We start from the raw sequence: 22,901 nt of genomic DNA on the forward strand, positions 1-22,901 counted from the left end.
ATACACACACACACACACACACTCACACATTTTTATGTTACTTTACTGTGGGGCTTCCCAGGTGGTGCTAGTGGTAAAGGATCCACCTGCCAAAGTAGGAGATGCGAGAGACTCTGGTTTCATCCCTGGGTGGAGGAGATCCCCTGGAGTAGGGAATGGCAACCCACTGCCCGTATCCTTGCCTGGAAAAATCCATGGACGGAGGAAACTAGCAGGTTACAGTGCATAGGGCCTCAGAGAGTCACACATTGACTCAGCAGCAGAGCAGATATCACTTTACTGTACTTAGTAATTATTTGGGGTTTCACAGTAAGTGTGCTCTGGAGATCTTTTCATTAGAATTTATAGTTGTATGTCATTCTAAATCCGGAGAGTATTCTCAAAAATAGTATGGATAGATCATAATTTATTCAGTAGTCCCTCAGTCATTCAACTATATTTGAGTGATTACAGAGTAATATAAAAACAGACTAGGGTCCAGTTCTCTATAGAATTTTTACACAAGTGGGAGAGGGGAAGAGGGTTACCAATAGTAATATCAAAAGTGAAATCATAACTATGAAGAGCAGATGGTTTGAGTCAGTTATCTAGTCAGGAGGTCAATAATGTATTTTCCAAGGGAGTTAAACAGATCTGAAAGGTGGGTGAGCATGTCTTAGCCAGCATAAGCGTCGAGGTGGGGAGTGGGGTGTCGCTAATCCTAAATTGCACCAATGGTATGACGGAAATACATGGGAGGTGGAGAAAATTGTGGGGAACTTTATTTTTAACAAGATATATACTTTATTTTGTAGACAAGAAAACATTAAGATCATAAATATTTTTGAAATGAGGCTTTCCACTTCAACATCGGGAATAAATCTTCCATGCTCCTTTTTGGAGAGAAGAAAAATAAGCCTTCCCCGTTGGCTTCTCTTAAAAACCTGCAATAGAGGATGTAAATGTCTTGGAGCTCTTTGTCTTGACAGACGATTAGGGATCGTTACTATGACCCGGCGTTGGCGGGTTCGAAGTGTTTAGGCCTAGCTTCATAAAGAACGGTTGGTACAGCCTCATTCTCTGCGCACTGGGTTTTGAACAACTTATCGCCTGAGAAAGCAAGGTTTGTCTTCAAGCCTCCATTAGGGCAAGTGTCTGATGCGCCGGGTGAAACGTGTACCTTCGGAAACCAGGAAATCTCCAACACGCGCAGAAGAACGATGTTCACTACCTAACCCATACTGCACAGCCCGCCTTTACGGAAGGAAGGAATACAACCTCCAGGATGCATTTCTCTGGGCCGAAACGTCTCTCCTTGAGTCTGATTGGACGTGACGAAGCAAGGCATTGTGGGACTGTGTCCGTCCTCCAGTACACGGAGGCTAACTGGCCTCGCCCAGCTCCAGGAGCCACGTCCGGGGGGCTACGCCGGCCAGAGGCGCACGTCAGCGAAGATGGGCCAATCTCTTTCCTGCGCAGGCGCAGTGGTTCGGGAAGCGCCGGAAGCGCAGGGGGATGGGGCGGCGGTGACGCGAATCTGTCCGCGTTGGAGGGGCCGGGCCGCTGCCGTAGTTGCCGCGGCTGCCTCGTGACGTGGCACAGCCGAAGATTTAACGTCGGAGCCGGAGCTGCCCCGCCAGTCGTGGAGCAGGTCCTCATCCCGCTGTCCGGGAGCTTTTTCGGACACGCCGGCTAGCGAACCGTCCCCGCAGCCGTCTTTCATCCTCAGCAGCTCTTTACTCGCTGAGTTTTCTGGGAACGTAAAAGGAGAAGGCCCGGGGACGCCCCAAACCCCTTTTGCTCCTGCCCATTGCAAGTGCCACTACCGCCATGGGCCTCACCATCTCCTCCCTCTTCTCCCGCCTCTTCGGCAAGAAGCAGATGCGCATTTTGATGGGTGAGTAAGGGCCTGAGAAAAGAGACCAGGCCCGGGTGGGGCGGACGTGTCTCTAAGCTCGGGGTGGCCTCGGGGCCTGTTTTTTGGTGTTTTTCTTTTTTTCTCCCCAGTCCGCTGCGGTCCGCTGCGGTGGGGGAGGGGCGGCGAGCTGGGGGTCGGGAGGAATTCCTAAAGGGGAACAATGGGGTGAAGGGTGGGCGGCCGTCGCAGATGTGTGGGAGAGGTTGGAAGTGGGCCGTGGGCAAGGTTTCCTCCTCCTGAGTTTGGCGATTTTTTGCTTGTCTTATTTGAAAGCCCGACACAGTTGGGCGGAGATGTGAGGGTAGCGAACTCTCGGATCTTCCGAGCCCGGAAGAGGCTGGCGAAGCCCATTCTGAGAGAGCGATCTGGCTCCCTTCTTCCCGGGTGTGGGCAGCGGTCGGGAGGGAGGGGGAGGCCCGGCGACTCCAACCTTCCTCCTCCCCCCTTTCCGCCCCGTGTACACACACTGCACACTCCCAACACTGTGTGAGCGAGCAGTCGCCAACTGCCCTGAGCCGGCCCGGGCAGGAAGTGGCCAGGCCCAGTGCGGTGGCCCAGGAGCACCTAGCTTTCCGTGGAGTCCGGAATCCTCAGCGCGCTGTCTCTCCGCTAAACTTTGCTTCGCTCTGGATTCCGCCTCATATATATATATATATATATTATATTATATATATACACATATTCTTTTCTTTATTAATGTCCTTGAAAACTTGAGATTATCATGAAAGTTTCTTTTGGCCAGTCTCAAGGGCTAAATATATTTAATTTACCAGAGAGTTTTCAAAGTACGTAATTTTTGTTCGGCTAAAGTTTAATGGGTGGGTGGAGGGGCGGGGAGAAGGCTTAGAAACTTTTTTTTAAAGCTGGTGACAAGTTTTCAGTAAGTGAACATCATGCCGCATAATATTAGGGAGACCTTGTTAAGTAGTAATTACACGAGTGTTTTTAAAAAATCTTTTGGAAGGTGGGCTTTTAAAAAATTGCTCTTTAGGGTCGGTGTTTTGCTCTGCCGAGGGAGAATGGGCTTGTCACTTGAGTGATGTAAGCAGCGTCTCCCCGATGGTACTGTGAGTAGTTTTTACATCACAACTTAGGTCTGTGAACCTAAATAATGCTGTGAGGAGCCTCGCTTAATTTAAACGTTGAGTTTTGTTGGTTCATTAGCTTGTTTTCTAGAGAAGTGGATAAGGGGGAGGTTTTATTTGAAAGTTCCCGGAAGCAAGGTTCAAGATACACAACGGTTAAGGGTATGCACATTTTGGTTCTTTCTTCACTTAACTCAAATTCCAGCTTACTCACAATCCCTGAAACAATTGTTGATAATTCATTCTCAGAGATAAATGAAAGTGTTTTCTCTTTCAAAGTTTATCAGATTTCAGTTATGAAAAAGAATTATTTTTAGGAGGGTAAGCATAATGTTTGAGCTTTAAAAGTACCTGAAAATCGACAGTCCGAAGTATTTGAAGTCAATGGGAGACCTTTGGACTGTCATAAATGAATTTCCAGCGTGTTCTTTAAAGAGATTACCTAGTGAGTGTTTCTGTTCTGGGAAAGTGTAGTGTGTTATATTTGAAATACAGTATATAATATTTTACTTAAGATTTCTTGTAAATTATTGTTTTTCTTTTCTTTAGTCTTTTGTAATGGCTGAAAGTTACAGAAAAGAAAGGTAGAATTATGTATGGTCTAAGCACTTTCAAATATTGGTATGTATTAGGGAAGCATTTCTCCTCCTTACGCCCCAGAAATGAAAGAAAGTGGAAGAAGAAAAATAACTCTGTGCATTTGTGCAGGGAATAGAAGTCATGATTTGAAGTTATTTAAATCATTCCATGTTAAATTTTCTATTAGTCAGGTTTGCTATTCTTGTTTTGCACTTTAATTCAGGATAATTAGGTTTCCTTGATTAAGTACAGTGAAATCACAAGGTCACCTTTTATGGTAACTCATCAAATGAAGCATTAACCATATGGGGAGTATGTGTATGGATAGTGAAATAGGTGATTTGGAAATTTGATTACTCTTAGATTTTTATATCTAGCTTTATGAGTGATAGCATAAATAATTTTAATGTGTCTGCCCCATCCAAGTTTAGAATTACCAATTAAAGACTATTTTTCCATTATTAATGTTCTCTGACAGGCATGTGTTTTTCCTTTTCCTTTATATGGCTTAGATAAAATTCATGCTTTCTTGAGTCAGTGACTTTTTCAGATTTTACCATTTTAAAGTTTTATTGAACGATAGCAGTTAGCTAATGAATCTGGTTTGCCAAACTACTGTGGAGTTTTACATTTTATTCGTACATATGCTTTCCTGAAAGCTAAAGTAATTTAAAAAGATGTTTGAAGTTGCACTTTATGTTAACTAATTAAAACTAGCACAGTGTATCGAATGTAACATCAAACTATAGATTGATAGAAATTATTTAATTTTTCTCCAAAGGGAAAATCACATGTGAATGATTCTTATTGAGCTTAAATTCAAAGTCAGTTACCACTTTAGATTTTTCATGTAGTTCCTTTATTATCCTGTTTTCTCTATGATCTCCATATTTTAATTTGTGATGAGATGTAATTTTGGTAAATGACTCCCTAAATGTTTATATTTGAAAACAATATGTTATGTAGACGAGTTATTAATTCTACTCTCTTTAAACGTGAAAGTTGTTGCCTGTTGAAAAGCTGGAAAAGTGTTGGCTTTCAAAAAAATTGCTAATCCAGTGTAGATTTGTGTTATTTTACATGTGATTAGCTTTTTTGGACCATATATTTACTATGTAACTTTTGGTCTTGATTCTAAAAATAATGTCCTCTTTGTTAAATTTAGAAGATGTGAAAAAGAATAATTGATATCTTATAATTCTACCATTCCACTATATTTGTTATATTTACTCTTAGCCTTAAAGAGGAAGTTTTTGTTTCTCCAGAAGTGTAGTTGTGGTATATAGCCTTGTGTTCTTTTTGACTTAGTTTATTATGACCTTTTCCTTAGGGCATTAACTGAAAACATAATTGTCAGCCTTTAAAAAAGGGGAGAGGCCTTCTGGTTAGTTATATGATAGAGGGAAGTGATAGAAGAGGCAAAAATCCTTAGCTTTATGCCATTAGAAGTTGATGAAGCCACCCTTAGGTGCACCCTCATGTGTTACTATGAGGTATTTCTATCAGAGACTGATAATTTGCTATTAATTAATAGCACAGTAATCAAAGTGCTGACATCCCTCAGCTGTTGGGTAGAAGCAAAACCCAAGCTCATTATAATTTTCCTATACCCCTGTTAGCATCAGTGTCAGTTTTGATAACTGAACCTCTGAGGAATTAGATAAAATATTAATGTACCTTGGGTCCACCAAGCAAACCTGAGGGAAGAATGTTGATATATGAATACTCTGGCATCAGACCTAAGATTGTTTTTAATGAGAAAAAAAAGGAGATGTAGTTCACATAATACTCATTTAAAGTGTGTAATTCAGTGATTTTTAGTATATTCACAAAGTTGTATAACCATTAACACCATCTTTTTTTTTTTTTTTGGTGGCTGTGGGATCTTAATTCTCTGAGAGGGGATCTAACCTGGTCCATTGCAGTGAAAGCCCAAAATCTTAACTGTTAGGCCACCAGGGAACTCCTACCACTGGGTTAATTCTAGAACATTTCATCAGCCCAAAGAGACACGCCACCACTTCAGCAGTCACTCCTGCTCCTCACCGCTCCCTCTTGCAACAAACCATTTTTCTGCTTTCTGTTGCTGTGGTCTGGTTTGTTCAGGATATATGTTGCCTTTAGTGTCTGACTTTTTTCATGTTTCCAAGATTCATTATACTGACACATTATAGCCTGAATCAGTACTCCATTGCTTTTTATGGCGCAACAGTAATTCCATTGTATGGATATAGTCCACAGTTTGTTTATCATTCATTCATCAGTTGATGGAAATGTAGTTGTTTTTACATTTGGGTTCTTACAAATTATGCTACTATGAACATTCATGCAGTTTTTGTGGAAGCATATATTTTTAATTTTTGTGGGTAAATTAGCAAGGAATGGGATTGTTGGGTCATTCTTAATTATGTTTTACATATTGAGGAACTGACAAACTTTTTCAAAGCAGCTACACCTTTTCACAATTCTGCAGCTATATATGGATCTAGTTTCTTGAAAAGATCTTGTGTTTTAAAATCTGTGTTACTACTCCTGTGATTCTGAGAACATTTCTGAATTTCAGATTTTGCATCTAAAAAATGGAGAGTTATTGTGAGGGTTAAATTACAAAATGTATGCAGTCACCTGGTATTGTGTTTGGAACACAATAAGGACTTGATTTTTAATTATTTAAAAATTATTATGAAGTTTTATTTCAAGCTTCCTTGTAGAAAATCTGAAAGATAAACAAAACATGAAGAAAAATATCCTAACTGGAACTTTACTTACTGAAAATATACTTGTATCTTTTCAGTCTTTTTTCTTCTTTGCATTTGGTTTTTTCCCAAGTTGAGGTAATTGTAATCTATTTTCTTTAACTTAAAATATAAGTATTTCTAATGATTGCCAAAAGATTTTGGGGACAGTTTTGCTGCTTTTGACTGTTCCGTCGAAGTGTAGGTCCAGTCAAGGAGAACAAATAATTCCAGTATATCTTTCAAAACAGTGACTTGTTTATGAGGGTGAGAGGGAGGGGGAGGACATTACTGGACTGTACAGATTAGAGTCTTATCTTGGCTAGTTGAGGATTGGTTATAGCTTCATTTCGTGCAGAAATCTCATTGCCGAATATTACAACATTAAGAAAATACGTACTTAAGAAATCACTAAAGTGGCACAGAATTGTTACACCAACATTTTTTTGAATATAGAACTATATAATGAGCGATGATGTACATTAATTTGTGCATCTTAAACTTCATGATAAATATACCTCAAAACTTAACGGCTTGCATTTATACAACACTTATTTTAGATGCAACTCAAAAAAGATAATCTTTGTGATTTTAGAGTCTTGTATGTGGCTGTGAGCCACTTAACTCTTGTTTTAAAATTTTAAAAATAGCTTCCAGATGCTTAAAAAAACTTTATGGATACACTGTTTTGTATCAATTAAAATAAACATATAAATATTAAGTCTCTAAAGCAGTCATCCTGATGAGTTTTCACTAGTCTCAACAGTTTCTAATAAAGACATTACTTGGGCAATATTTTCTTTTTAATGAAATCAATACATGTTTATTGTGTAAAAAAGTTCCATACTCTGTATAGAGTAGAAAGATATTAATCATGCATACAAACAGGTATAAATTGTCATTTAAAGAAAAGTTTAATTACCTGAATGCTTTTGTATAACCTAAAGTAGTTATGTAATCATTATTTAACCTGGATTTCTTTCATTCCTTATCAATATTGTTGGACTTACATTGTTTTCAAACTAAGATTTGAAGTCCAGTTGGACCTCCAGTGAGGACAGGTGTGTACATAAGTTCTCCAAACTAAACACAGATTAAAAATGTTTTTATTCAATTTTGCCTGTGCTGGGTATTCATTGCTGCCCATGGGCTTTCTCTAGTTGTAAGTGGGGGCTCCTCTCTAGTTGCGGTGCACATTGCGGTGGCCGCTTGTTGCAGAACATGGACTCAGTAGTTGTGGTGCACGATTTTAGTTGCCCTCTGCCATGCTGGATCTTAGTTCCTGGACCAGGGATCAAACCCGTGTCCCCTGGGTTGGGAGGCGGATTCTTAACCACTGGACCATTAGGGAGTCTCCCCACAAGTGTTTTTTCTAATCAGCATTTCCGTTTCAGTTCTGACTTGGGCTAATGATATTTGGACTTAGTTGAAGGTGAATTTTGCTTTATTTTAAAATTTGATAAAAACTGCCTGAAGAGGATTTAGACTCAAGATACTTAAAGCTTTTTCCAACAATGAAAAGATCCTGTTGTTCATCCCTTTGTCCTGTGTATTTTTATTGAAAATGCTAACCTCTAAGGTAGCTGCTTTTGTTTCCTTGTGTATCTTTTAAACTTATGTTTTCTGATATGTTTGCTACTGTTCCATAGTTAAAAAATAAAACGGGCTTCCCTGGTAGTCCAGTGGTTAAGACTCCGCACCTCTGCGGAGTAACACGGGTTTGATCCATCCCTAGGTGAGAATAAAGCAGTTCCTGTTAATGGTTTGTTTTTCTTATGCCCATAAGTGAGGGCTTAGAGTGTGGCTGTTCACTTTAAGTGCCATAATATTTTGGATAGAATAAACAGTTTTATTATGAAGAAGTGGGGAAAAGATTGATTAGAGGATACAGGAGTAAGACAGCATAAAATGTCTGCATCTCCATGGAGATCTGTTTTTTAAACTCCCTTTTATTTAATATGTAGTTATCTTTTACCTGGCTTCCCTGGTGGCTCAGATGGTAAAGAATCTATCTGCAATGTGGGAGACCCCGGTTCAAACCCTTTCTTTTATTTATCTTCTACCAGTGCTCTTTATTTCTCCATATGGATTCACATTATTATTTAGAGTCCTTTCACTTAAGTTTGAAACTCCTTTTAGTATTTTTTTGTAGGATAGGTTTGCTAGTAACAAATTCTCTTAGTTTTTATTTAGAAACTTCTTACTTTCTCATTTTTGAAGGATAGTTTTGCTGGACGTAGGAGTCTTGATGGATGTTCTTTCTTCCATTACTTTGAATATAACATCCTGCTGCCTTCTGGCTTCCATAGTGTCTGATGAGAAGTCAGCATTTAATCTAATTGAGAGTCTTCTGTACATGATGAATCATTTCTCTCTTGCTGCTTTCAAGGTTCTTTCTTTCTCTAGCTTTCAGCACTTAATCTAAGTGTTAATTTTTTTTGTAGTTCATCCTACTTCGAGTTTTTTGGCTTTTGGGATGTGTAGATTAGAGTTTTTCATTAACTTTGGGAAGTTTTCAGTCACCTTTTCTTCAGATGTTCTTTCTGTCTCTTTCCTTTTCTGGGGCTCTCATTATGCATATTTTGGTATCCCTGATGGTGTCCCTCTGGTCTCTGATACTCTGTTTACTTCATTATTTTTTTTCCTTTTCCTCAGTGTGAATAGTCTCAGTTGACCTCTCTCAAAGCTCATTGATTCCTTTTTCTACCAGCTCAGATATACTGTTGAACTCTTCTAGTGGTGTTTTTCCATTTCAATATTGTACTTTTTAACTCCAGAGTTTCTGTTTGTTTTTAATAGTTTTCATATTTCTGTTTGATGAGATACCTTCTCATACTTTCCTCTAGCTCTTTTTTCTTTTTAAAAGTTTATTATATTTTATTAATAAAATATTAGTTTGGGGGGAGTATAATTGCCTTGCAATTCCAGGGAGATCTTAAAGCTCTCCCCATTGTAGGATACAGAGCAGATAGGATTGTTATATAGGTAGAAGGAATTTGAATAGCCTACTCTAGTCTTTGATTTCATTTAGGACTAACTGATAAAAATTAAACTACTTGCACAGGAATGTAAATTATATAAGTGAGGTGATTTCAGTTTTTTTTTTTTAACAGCATGGGTTTCCTTTGTTAAAGTCATGCTCTGAAGTAAATATCCTTACTTAAGTCAATACTTAGTTGAATTGATTTTAAAATCTGTGATAGTGTTAATGTAGGCAACCAAATGTGATTCCTTAGATGAATAATCCATTCAATGAGGTTATTAGGTATTGACCTTCCATTTTTGAAGGCTTTAGCAAGTAATGTAGTATGTGCAGATTTTCAAAGATTGATGGTTTTCTCAGAAGCAAGTACATTCCTCCCTACTTATATCCACCTGCCTCAAAGGAATTTTAAGAATTTAGGCATTACTTCATTGGAGATGAGTATGACAGAGCAGTTTTCACAACCCAAATTAACCAGTCTTTTGTAAAACTTCTGCACATTTGATGTTGAAATGGATTAAGATACAGGTAAAGTTGGCCTCATCTTTATAATTTAAGAAGGGCATAATTATATACAGTTTTTCCTCTAACATTAAGACCTTTACTTAAAATTTTCTTGGTATATTAAAGGGAATTGACTGTCAATCGTAAAGATTGCTCTTAATTTGTTCTTACTTGTTCTTTGATCCCATTTCTAATTTGTGTTTTTTTAAATGGTAGTATTTCATAGAATTGATGAGGACTTGAAAGAGATCTTAGATTACTTGATCAGGTCCCTTTATTTTATAGCTAATTTCTCTAACCTCTTTCCTTAAGGGATCCCATGCTGTCTCTCTAGGTCTAGAAAGGAAAATAGAAATGGCTTTTTTAGGAAGTGTAGTCTTTGGGAGCTAGAAATGAGGTGATTTCATTTCTAACTCATTAGTGCCTTGACCAGTCAACTTTTGTTTTCAAACTAAAAATTTGTTGTAAAATTGTTTCTTAGTGTGTCCTTTTGGTCTAGATTTAAAATCTGTAATGTCTTATTCTAGTTGGATTGGATGCTGCTGGCAAGACGACCATTCTGTATAAACTGAAGTTAGGGGAGATAGTCACCACCATTCCTACCATTGGTAAGGTTTACAGTGATTTTTATTTATATCATAATAATGTATTATAAAGTGAAATAGAATACAGTTTAATTTTGACTTTTTTTAAGAGTAGTTTTTGGCTCACAGAAAAATTGAAAGGAAACTACAGAGATTTCCCATATGTCCTCTTCCCCTGCACATGCATAGCCCTCTCCATCTTCAATATTACTTATTTTATCAAGTAATAAACATACATTAACACATCGTAGTCATCCGAAGTCCCTATGCTTAAGGTTTGGTACATTGTTTGGGTTTGGACAAATGTACCATTAATAACATATATGCATCATTGTAACTGTCTTGGTTTTTACCTTTGTTGATTATGTATTAGGACTTAAAAAAAAACCAATTCCGGGGGGAATTCCCCAATCAAAGGGGTTGTTTTCTGAAAGACAAAATGTGCAAAATGGTCTTTTCTTTCTTTCTTTCTTTCTCCTATATAGGTTTTAATGTGGAAACAGTAGAATATAAGAACATTTGTTTCACAGTATGGGATGTTGGTGGTCAAGATAAAATTAGGCCTCTCTGGAGGCATTACTTTCAAAATACCCAGGTAAGTAAGGAATGCTATACATTTTATAACTTCTCTTTTTATGTTTCATGTTGTAAAGTTTAATACATACTGTTTACTTGGATATTCATGTTCACTGTGTGAGTTGGCATTCTTCTTATCAGTACTTCCGTGTTCTTCAGTGGACTCTCTCCGTGCCTTTGTAGACTAAATTACCTAGGGTAGAAAAGTTAAATAATTATCATAGTGATACTTTGGAAGGTGGATTGGGATGGCTCTCAAGATTGAATTAGATGTCTTATCAGTGGTTCTGTTGGTTTCATTCTTAGTGTAGAATCTTAGAAGTAAGATCTTTCTTCTAAAAGTATAGCTTTCTGTTATTGTAGTTTTTAATGAATGTACTGTGATTAATAGTTCTTAATTTAACTCAGTGAAGAGTTTATTAAAATACATGAGGAAAAAATTAAATTAGAGCTTCTCTGTTGATTTGTGAGTTTTTTTTGTGTGTGTGAGGTATTTTTGTATTATCATGCAGTATGTATAATACTGACCTGGAAGAGACTTTAGTGATCCTATGGAGCAGGAATTCTCCAATTTGACTGCGTATTAAAGTCACCTGGAGAGTATTAAAAGCCTCAAAAACCTGAGCATAATACCTGGCCACTTGAATCAGAATCTGTGGCAACATAAACTAGACATGAGTAGTGTTTCTCAAATTTTAATCTGCATATGAATCACCTGGGTATTTGTTAAAATACAGGTCAGTTCAGTGGGACCTGGCTGAGTAAGGCTTGAGATTCTTCATTTCTAGCAAATTCTCACGGGATGGTGCTTAATGCTGCTGGTTAGGCTCCATTACTGGGTTTTTCAGCAGTAGCATTTTTGACATTTCAGGGTGGTTAATTCTTTGTTAGTGAGTATGGAGAGGGCTCTCCTTTGCATTCATTGTAGAGTGGTTGGCAGCATTATTGGCCTTTATCCACTAGTTGTAATCTACCCAGTCATAGTCTCCCCTACCCAGTCCAGTTGCAACAACCAAAAATGTCTCCACATATTGCAAAATATTTCCTGGAGACAAAATTGCTCCCTCTTAAGAACCACTGTGGTAGTCTAATTCTTATATATGAGGAAACTGAAGCTTGGAATGACTTAAGACTGGAGAGCTGGTTCTTGTTTTCCATTTTCAGTTAAGTAGGTCCCAACTCTGGTGATTTCTACCACATGAGGGATTTCTCATTAGTTTTTGTTTACTACTGGAGTTGATAAAGGTTTGTAAAAAACAGTAATGTGTGATGTTACAAGCACTTCCTATGTTTAAGATCTGCAGATGTCATTCTTGATTCTACTTCTTAATAACATTGTATACAAATGAGGTTTATTGCCACCATGTAGCAGTGAATACTATAGGTGAGTGGCTGAAACAATCAGGTTTAAGTCATGTTAAGTAAGTGACATACTTTTTATTAAGAAATAAAAGTGTTTCTGTTCATTAACATGAAAGTGAAAGTATCAGTCGCCCAGTTGTGTCTGACTCTTTCTGACACCAGGCACTGTAGCCTACCAGGCTCCTCTGTCCATGAGCTTCTCCAAATAAGAATACTGGAGTGCGTTGCCAGTCCCTTCTCCAGGGGGAATCTTCATGACCTAGGGATCAGACCTGGTTCTCCCGCATTGCACGCTGATTCTTTACCATCTGAGCCACAGGGAAGCCTATTCATTAACATAGCTGTGGTTAGAAAATGTTTTAACATGACTTATATTTTAAAACTTTGTTGTGGAAGTTTTCAAATATATACAAATGTAAAGAATAGCATAATAAACTCCCACATATCTATCACTCAACTTCAGTTATTAGGATATGGACAGTATTGTTTAATTGATATGCCTTTATTATATATTTTGCCTTTTGGATTGTTTTAAAGTAAGTCAGGCATTTTTTTAGAGAACACATTTATTTTTTTGAAATAAATTTGGTATGATACAAAACTGGTAATCTTAAACCTTTAATTCTTTCTAATTTAATTTTTATAATTTTATTGAAGTATAATTGATTTATAGTGTGTTAGTTTCTGATGTACAGCAAAGTGACTTAGTTATATAGACATATATTCTTTTACATGTTCTTTTCCATTATGGTTTGCCACGAGGCATTGACTATAGTTACCTGTGCTATACAATAAGACCTTGTTTATCCATCCTATATATACTAGTTTGCATCTGTTAGTTCCAGGCTCCCAGTTCCCCCTCATCGCCCCCATCTATCAGCCACAAGTCTGTTCTCTGTGTCTGTGACCCTGTTCCTGTTTCGTAGATACGCTCGTTTATGTTGTATTTTCGATTCCACATATAAGTGGTGTCGTACGGTATTTGTCTTTCTTTTTCTGACTTTCTTCACTTAATATGATGACCTGTAGGTCCATCCATGTTGCTGCAAATGGCATTATTTTATTCTTTTTTACAGAGTAATAGTCTGTTGTATATGTGTGCTACATCTTCTTTAATCCTTTCATCTGTTGATGGATGTAGAGATTGTTTCCATGTTTTTAAGCCTTTAACTCTTGACCAAAGGTAACCCTAGTCGTATTCCTTGACTTGTTTAGACTGCTATTTAATTTACTTTTAACTTGTAATTAGACTCATTCCTGGCCTCTCTGGACCACCCTAGAATTGAAAGTTCAAGTACTTCTTCCCAGGGACCTCAAGGCTGCTGGAGAAAGCTTTATGATTACCTGATGTAATCACCACTGTCCTTTTAAAGCTGTCTTTTGCAACATTCATGATCAGTTCTTTTAGAAGCTGATTATTCCATTTAACCATACTTTCTCTAACTTATATTAACAATCCATGACACATTGTTTATTGCAGTAAATTCCTCTTCTCTGTATAATTGAAATTATTTTCCTATTCTAAACAAATAAGTAAATATTTGGCTTTTTAAGTAGTCTTTTCTTAGACTAGCCATTTTTAGAATCCAGGTTTTCTACCCTCTTGATTCTATGCTGTCTCAGGAAGTGAATAACTTAAACTTATTTCTAAAATAACCTTCCCTCTCAAGGTTATGTTGGGACTGATAGTGTTATTTGCATTTTAAACAATAAAAATAGATTGTTAGTAGTCCAGATAAAATTAGATCCATTTTAGAGGTATTACCTCTTCTAGAGAAGTAGGTTCTAAAAAGGACTAACTTTCGAGATAGGAGGAAAAGGAGACAGTTACTAAATGCCTGTGATATGCCAGATACAAATGTTAGATTCTTTTATACCTCTGCGATTATGTTTCATCTTTAATAGGCTTAAAAAGTTGTTAGTGTTTTATTTTATAGAATAGGAGGCATGTTCAAAGACTAGGTAATTTATATAGTTAATAACCAGTGCTTAGGTTTGAATTTATTTTTCCACTATGCCATTGTTGTTTGAGTTGCTAAGCCATGTGCAAGTCTTTGTGACCCCATGGACTGCAGCACACGAGGCTTCCCTGTCCTTCACTATCTCCTGTAGTTTGCTCAGACTTAGGTCCATTGAGTCTATGATGCCATCCAACCATCTCATTTTCTGTTGCCCCCTTTTCCTCCTGTCCTCAATCTTTGAGCATTAGGGCCTTTTCCACGGAGTCAGCTCCTCCCATCAGATGGCCAAAGTATTCGAGCTGGAGCTTCAGCTTCAGCATCAGTCCTTCCAGTGAATATTCAGGGCTGATTTCCTTTAGGATTGACTGGTTAGATCTCCTTGCAGTCCAGGGGACTCTCAACAGTCTTCTCCACACCACACTTCAAAAGCATCAGTTCTTCAGTCCTCAGCCTCTTTTGTGGATCAGCTTTCACATCCGTACATGACTACTGGAAAAACCGTAGCTTTGACCATATATGAACCTTTGTCAACTAAAGTGATGTTGCTGGTTTTTAATATGCTGTCTAGGTTTGTCATAGCTTTTCTTCCAAAGAACAAGCATCTTAATTTTTGGCTGCAGTCACCACAGAGATTCTGGAGCCCAGAAAAATAAAATCTACCCACTATGATACACTGGCTCTCAAAGCACCAAAATTTTTTTCAAAGGATAGGGTATTTAAAATGATTTCCTGTCGAGATAAAGGAAATGGGCTTGAAGTTTTCTAGACCAAAAGAAAGTATATGTCATTTAATGTCCGTAGTCTGAAATACTTATTGGCATAGTACCTAGCAAGCGTTATGATAGTACTGAGAGGATTAATCCCTCAGTGGATTTAATGTAATGACTTACACAAATAATAGCACAAGATAGTTTGTGATAAAGTGACAGAAGATTAAAAATACCTGGGTCAGGTTGTGGGGAGAATAATAATACTTGGTACAACAGGGATAGCTTTTAACAAATCTGCCCTGTCTCTCTCTAACTTAAAATTGTATACTTTTCCATGTGAAAGTTTTTGAAAGAATCTTAATTCAGCTAATTCCTTCCTAATTAGTATAAAATTCTAATTTTTTTGTAGTATAAAATTCTAATATATGACTATCTTTTAAGAATGGTTACTATCTTTTTTTTTGTTAAGAATTTCTTACTTGATCAAGTCATTCTTGAATTTTTCTTGATTTATTTGGCTTAAAACTTTCTTGGCCCTGATTCTGGACCTGGCAGGCAGCATTCTAGAGTAAGACTTACTATATAAAAAGTACTGACGTGCCCTCCTTCCTCTTTTTTTAGTTTCATTTTGTGCATGCCTTCGAGTAAGCTAATTCAGTTAGTAAATTGAATCTTTAGGATTGTCCTTTGACCTAAATTGGATTGTCCTTCCTTTATACTTCTGTGCCCACTTTATGGCCATTTTGTTACTAATACTCACCTGTACTTAAACTTGCAAGGGCAGGGGGAAGGGATAAAATTTATTTTTTAGTGTAGTTGGAAAAAGAGTAAGGGTTTTTTCGGGGGGGAAATAGCACTGATAAGTTAAAAATCACAAATAGTGCTCAAATCTGTTTTTAGTTTTTATTGCTCTCTCTTTTTTTTTTTTTAAAGTAAGAAAACTTTCTTCCTAGCACTTAACTCTTCATATGGTTTTGCTGCCTGTATGTTTAGGTTTCATGTTTATTTTGTGTTTTAAGTTTAACTTATAATTTATTTAAACAATTTTTCTTCAGGGTCTTATTTTTGTGGTAGATAGCAATGATCGTGAAAGAATTCAGGAAGGAGCAGAAGAGCTGCAGAAAATGGTGAGAATATATTTTTAATTTATCATTTCCAAGATATGTTATTTTCTGGGTGACAGTGGTAATATTAGTGGTCAGTACATTTTTACCGTAATCTGATTACATTAGTGAGCTTAGAACCTTGAGGAACTATATTCACAGGTTCTTAAGACTGCACATGAAAATTTATACTTATGGATGAGTGACTGCTTCAGCAAGTTGGGAGGAAAGCCCAATTTGTAGACTACTCTGTGAGTGAATCTCCTGTTTTGAAGTGTGACCTTGGAATCCTTGTTCCCAAGGTCATTGGGTTCAGTTTTCTCTATACTGTACCTATAATATATAACTTCAGAATGTTTTGTAATATCAACCACGATAAAAAAATTCCACCTAAAGGATATAGCATTTTGGTTGATGGTGGCATTTTGACCTTGCCATGTATTAGTTTAATATTTTCATATATTCATATTGTTAAAAATCCTGGGGAGGGGATGGTTGAGGAACTTTGCCATGGTTTTAGACTTAGATTTGTGAAATATTTACTGAAATATTATCATTCATTGCTCCTAAGAATGTTGAGTGAAGTTTATAAAACCCTAGTGCTGGTATATGTGTAACTGGTGCTTTTTATGTCTCAGTTAAATATTACCCCTTCTACTCTTCCTTTTTTTTTCCCCATCTTTTTTTGGTTAAGTTTTATTGATAAAAATTCACATACCATAACTTCACTCATTTGATAGATAGAAGTCGATGGTTTCTAGTATATAAAATTGTATAATCATTACCACAGTTGAATTTAGAATATTTCATCATCTCCAAAAGAAATACCCCATACCTTCCCTCCACTCCACACTCCCCCGTATATATGCATATGGTCTTTTGTTAACCTTTTAAAAGGTTCTGTCGCTTTGTACTTAGCATAAGTTTCCGAGTTTTGTCTCATATCGGTATTCGATTCCTACCAGCTTCAGCTTTTGGTATTATTTTTGTATTTTTCATGAAATAGTATTTTTCACTACTATGCCCTAATCACTATATTATTTTCCCATTGTTTGATCCAGCTGACCAGAAAGTATAAAAGTCCAGAAAGACTTGCCATGTAAATAAGTTTACAATTAAATACCATAAAGTTCTCCCATAATTGTTTATTCCTATGTGTGTTTCTTGTCCTTGCCAGTCCTGATCCTCTGTGGGTGACTGTCAAGACTGAATGAATGATTTACCTTAACGAAGTGTAGGATGATTTACTTAAGAGAATAGTTTTGTTTTACTTCTTAGGTGTATGATTATTGGTTGATGTTTGATAATGTATGTAATGTTGAATAAATGATGTATATATGTAGGAAGACAGTGTTTTACCTAGTTTGTACAATAATTGAATTTTGATTTGATAGTTGTTAAAGTCTTAGTTTTTATTTTTAGCTTCAGGAAGATGAGTTGCGAGATGCAGTGTTGCTGCTTTTTGCAAACAAACAGGACTTGCCGAATGCTATGGCGATTAGTGAAATGACAGATAAATTAGGTCTTCAGTCCCTTCGTAACAGAACAGTAAGTATTTGGAGTTTCAATTATTAGGATAATTTTTTAAGTTAGTATTTAGTTTAAACTTTTATAACTTACTTGTCCTCTTTGAAACAGGTGGTGAGCACATCTTTTTAAAAGCTACAGGGACTTCCCTGGCGGTCCAGTGGTTAACGATGCCACTCTTCACTGCAGGGAGCATGAGTTCAAGCCCTGGTTGGGGAAACTAAGATCCCTCATGCCTTGCAGTGCAGCCAAAAAAAAACCTATGAGAGACTCTTGCTTACATAAAAATGAGCTCTTTAAGCTTTATTTCAAACCTGTCTTTTATATAACTCTGCAGCACATATTTTGTGGTTAGGTTTTCTTTTTAAAACTCCGGTATTTATCAGCTATATTTTAAATACTATTTGGTACTGTTTTCATGGTAGCACTAAACTTGTGCAGGGACTATAACTATGATATTAAATAAGTTTTGAGTTTTGAATTATAAAAAATATCTATTTTCTCTCCAATAGCTTATCATTTTAGATCAGTTATTTAAATATTAGCAAAATACAATCTACTGTTTTATATGTAAAAATATCACAAACTGTTTTTGTAGCTTGTGCTTTACAATAGTTTTTCATTAACTTCTCAACAAGGGAAATACTGTGGTATGACAATAACTGTATTCACTGTTTAACATGCCCCAGGCTAATTTAAATAAGACAGACTAAACGATGCCAGTTTTCCATGTTGAGGAGATACGAATTCATGCTTTTTCCTAGCCTTCTAGGTTATTAGGGTCTTTGGTGTTCAAGTAATAATTGGCAGCATATGGTAGACTTGAAGTGACTTTGCAACATTAGAAGAAGGTCTTTATTTTAAGCAAAATAAAATGGTCAATAAAGAAAATTAATAAATCATCCCATAAAGATAATTAAATTACTTTCTAGGTCTTTTTCTTGGTATTTGTAAATTTTCATGACATTTTATATAGTTACTGAAGATAATATTTGTAGACATTTTAAAGAGTGGAACTTTTGGGGTGCATGAGACTAAAGACAGTGAAATTTTTGGAAGAGCTTGTCTCTGAAATATCAGCAATCCCTACTCTTTGAAAATTTTGCTTCCTCTACTCTGAACTTAGTTTTATGAGAAACAAGGACCAAGTAGGTATTATTAATTATTAATACAAATCTTCCTGTGAACATTCAGATAAAGTAGTAGTTGGTTAAATGTAATGAATGAGTAGCAGAACTTCTTTTCCTCTGCCCATTATTGATTCCTAGCTTCCATCAGCCTAGCTTACCTTGGTGGGTTTGGATATGATAGCTAATTAGTTCTGTGCTAGATGTAAAGAGTGCATATGCAGATGATTTATGTTTTTTAATCCTCAGCAGTTACATGCTTTTTATATTTTATTAGATATAAAATTAGTCATTTGTGAGATATAATAATACTTTAACTCACTGACAACTTTATTTCCTATGACTTTATGTATTTTTTTTCTTTTTTTTTCTATATATTTATGGTACCTACTAATTCCCCTGGAAGATGATTTTCTGAATAAGAAATGGTAAACATTTGATTAATCAAGCATTTTCTTGTTGTCCTTTCTTTACAGTGGTATGTTCAAGCCACTTGTGCTACACAAGGAACCGGTCTGTATGAGGGACTTGACTGGCTGTCAAATGAGCTTTCAAAACGTTAAATGAAGCTGGATATCTAACCAAGGACATGTTTGATAGAATTGGTCTAGGCTTGTTACAACAAAATTAGTTTGCATCTTGGTTATTAAACAGTATCTGGGACTGGTTTGGGCAGAATATTACTGCATTTAAACTTATTTTGTTGCCAATTATTGTTTACCAAGTATAATGTTGCCATTTAGCAATATGCTTGGTTTTAAAGAGAGTCTCCTTAACTTGGGAAAAAAAAAAGTGTCCTCTTTTAATTTTACTTCCCTTAAGCCTAAATGCCTGGACTTAGCTAATGTGACACCTTTTAAATAAATCCATTTTGAATGTTTTGTTTTTTTTTGAGCCCACAACGAATAATGTTTTAAAGTTACCCCTTGCTACTTCAAATGATACCTTTATCATTCCTGGGACAGTCTGCTGATTTAAAAAAATGTAGCATTCCATTTGTATTTATTTTCCCCCCTTGCCAAAAAGATTTTTTAATACTGCTTGTACCAGCCAGGGAAATGCTCCAAAACACTATTCAGATCTTGCACTGAGGAACTTCTATTTCTCCCCCCATTGTTATTGACTCCTGGCTTCCATCAGCCAAGCTTACCTTGGTGTGGTTTGGATTTGATAATTAGTTCTGTGCTAGATGTAAAGAGTGCATATGGAGATGATTTTTAATCCTCAGCAGATTGTCTTCCTTTATATTATCTTTTTTATGTTGCATGTTGCTTTTGGTATCAGCCTGACTCTTTGCCCAGTATATGATAGTTCTGCTGATGTTTTATTGTTTATTGGTGAACATATCTTCATTAAGAGTTTTTGGAAAACTCATCAAACTCAATGAATAAGTTTTCTTCATAACCCATTTGGAATTATTCCTAATAAAATGATAAAAACATTTAATGGTGTTTGTTTTTCTTGAGTCTTGAAGATGTTTAAAATGGATTTTTCTTATTTAGCAGAGTTGATTTGCATTTATTACATACTGTGAACAGTCATACAGATCCCACTGAGTTTATTGTTTGAATTGGAAGTAAAATACGGGTTGCTAATCATGTGTATGACAGAGTGGGGAGCAGCTTCAAAAATTTAGTGTTCTTTGATAAAATACCATTTTGATGCTGTACATTTCTAAAGTTAGATCAAGAGTAAAAAGCTGTAATAAAATGAACTATCCCCAAAGTATATATGCATGTATTTGTTTCACAGCTCACATTAGTTTAAAAACATCCAAGTGTTGTTTGCATGATGTAATACATAGGTTGTTAGTGATGCTCCTCTCCTATGTAGGGGAACAAAGTTCACAAGCACTTTCTTTTTTAGTGTCACAAATTTCAGAACTTCTGCAGAAAGTGACTAATTCTTTGACATAAGGTATGTACCTCATGAACTTAATCTATGAAGTTACTAAGAACTCAACTTGGTAACCCAATGAGTAACTTGGTTTTTGACTATAATTTATATATTTTATAGACCTTGAATTTATATGATTATTAATGGCTTAGATAAATTTATGTATTGGAATCTTACTTTCAGAACCAAATACATGCTTGTAAAATAATGTGTATTTTTGAATTGTAAAAAAAAACTGGACAAAGTGAAAATTAGAAAAGTTGTCAAACGGGTTGCCGGGAGAAAAATGTATGGAAAACTTGTGTTATTTAAATTTAACTTCTCTTAACTTCTTCCTTCTGAATAAGAAAGGTCTTACTTCTTGAATAAAATTTGGATAGGGTAAATAGTGTGAGTGGTTTTATGGGGCTCAACTAGGAGATGCAAAACTACAGTAGGTTCAGTGATGGGATCATAGTTAACACTGTTACGTTAAAAAAACTAAACCAAGTTAAGTCAAGAGTGCTTTCATGAACTCTGAAGACAGAATAAAGAGAATCCATATAATCTTACTTTCAGCATCTGGCAGCTGTTACTACACCATTGTTGGAAATGACTGCACTAGAAATGTAAAATTGCCTAGTTTTCACTAAATGGGCTTTATAAAGATTTGTGTGATTGCTTATTCTTACTTATTTTACTTTTTGACTGTGATGCTTAGCATTTGGGATCATAGCTCTCTCAGTAGGGCCAGTCTGAACCTGTACCCTCTGCGTTGGAAGTGTGGAGTCTTAACCACTGGACCGTCAGGGAAGTCCCCTTTTTGTTTTTCAAACATTGACTTGCCGACTTGGCATATTTTTACCCCCAAGAAATACTGTTTTTCTTCAGTCTTGGTGGTAGTTTCTTGGTTTTGTTTTTAAATTGAGAAGTGTTTTTTTTTTTCCATGTAGACGTGAGTAAACAATTGAGAAGTGTAAATTGAAAGAATCCCTAAAATGCCTTTCACTGTGCTAACATTTTTTGAAAACAATGCAGACTTACAAAATCACTTTTCACTGTGTGGTTTACTGACATGATCAGTACCTATATTCAATGCTTACTGTTTACATAGATTTTAAACTTAGTGTTGATCCATCAAAAAGAGGTCTTTGTGACCCTCGTCTTATACAGAACAGTTGATTGTACCCATAGACTATAAAGTATTCTGTCTAGTAATTGTTAAGTATGTTAACACAGAAACTGAAGAAGAATTGTGGTTCCTTTAAAAGCTGGCTAGCAGCATTAGTTGAGGATAGAACCATTTTCTGTCCATAATATTCCACATTCTCTTTCATCTTAACCTGTCATTCACTTGCTTTTCTGTGGTGATACTGTTATTTTGTTGCAGATTTATTTCCATGGATTTCCCCCCTTTACCTTATGTATTTTTCATGGAAAATAATTTAGTGAACAGTTTTCCAGATTATCAGTATCTCCTTTACTGAGACTTCATTTTCTTTAGTGTATATACAGAATTATCTCATATGTAGTAATTATTTCCAGATACTTGCTGGGAAGTAATGACCACACTTTCATTTCTGATAGGTAATGGGTCCGTCTCAGTCTGGCTAGAAAATTAACAATCTTATTCATCTTTTCAAAGAACCAGCTTTCAGTGTAGGTGATTTTGTCTGTTGACATCTCGTTTCTAACGTCATCGGCTTCTGTGCTGCTTGCTTTCGGCTGCACCATGTGGGATCCTAGTTGTCCAGTCAGAGATGAAGCCATGCCCCTTGCAGAGGAAGCAGGGAGTCCTAACGACTGGATCCCCAGGGAATTCCCTAGCGCTACGTTTTTAATCTTATTAATTAAAGATATGTTACTTTAAAGTCTACATTAATATGAACATTAATAATTGATTAGGACTTAGTGTTAAAATTTACCCCTGAGAATTATTTAAGCTCAGACATATATTTGATAAGTTTCTTCTAGCATATACATTGTGACATTGTATTTAGGTACAGAAGTTACTACAGTGGAAAGTTACTTGACTGCGTTTGTTTCTCACTGTGTTACTTTTGGACAAATATCCCTTTGTCTTAGTTATTTCCACAAACTATATAAAATGTTATATTCTAGTAACAAAGATTGTGAGGAATCAGTAGCAGAAGCGATACTCTGAACTCATGTAAAAAAATAAGCCAGCTGTATGAGTTAGTTGATGGCCTATGTGGGTTTTTTCGCCTGTACTGGGTCTTCATTGCTGGGACTGCTCTCCAGTTGTGGTGGCTTCTCTTGTTGCGCAGCGTGG

At 36.3% G+C, this 22,901-nt stretch overlaps 1 protein-coding gene across 1 annotated transcript; it reads left to right on the forward strand.

Moving 5' to 3' along the window:
* The first annotated feature begins 794 nt into the window (after positions 1–794).
* On the forward strand, positions 795–20,179 carry ARF4 (ARF GTPase 4). The gene is made up of 6 exons (XM_069560620.1): positions 795–1,876; positions 10,311–10,391; positions 10,853–10,962; positions 16,032–16,103; positions 17,502–17,627; positions 19,210–20,179. The coding sequence occupies exons 1-6, from the start codon at positions 1,810–1,812 to the stop codon at positions 19,294–19,296; spliced, it is 543 nt and encodes a 180-aa protein (XP_069416721.1). The 5' UTR covers positions 795–1,809; the 3' UTR covers positions 19,297–20,179.
* Positions 20,180–22,901: the final 2,722 nt, after the last annotated feature.

This window comes from Ovis canadensis, chromosome 19, assembly GCF_042477335.2.
Source record: "Ovis canadensis isolate MfBH-ARS-UI-01 breed Bighorn chromosome 19, ARS-UI_OviCan_v2, whole genome shotgun sequence".
In the NCBI taxonomy this organism is placed as follows: Eukaryota; Metazoa; Chordata; class Mammalia; order Artiodactyla; family Bovidae; genus Ovis; species Ovis canadensis.

What these genes read in the sequence shown, in the direction of transcription:
- ARF4 (XM_069560620.1), top strand. Translation starts at nt 1,810, where the DNA reads ATGGGCCTCACCATCTCCTCCCTCTTCTCCCGCCTCTTCGGCAAGAAG. An exon ending in GCAGATGCGCATTTTGATGG is followed by an intron (nt 1,877 to 10,310) that starts GTGAGTAAGGGC and finishes GTCTTATTCTAG; the next exon opens with TTGGATTGGATGCTGCTGGC. An exon ending in AGTCCCTTCGTAACAGAACA is followed by an intron (nt 17,628 to 19,209) that starts GTAAGTATTTGG and finishes CTTTCTTTACAG; the next exon opens with TGGTATGTTCAAGCCACTTG.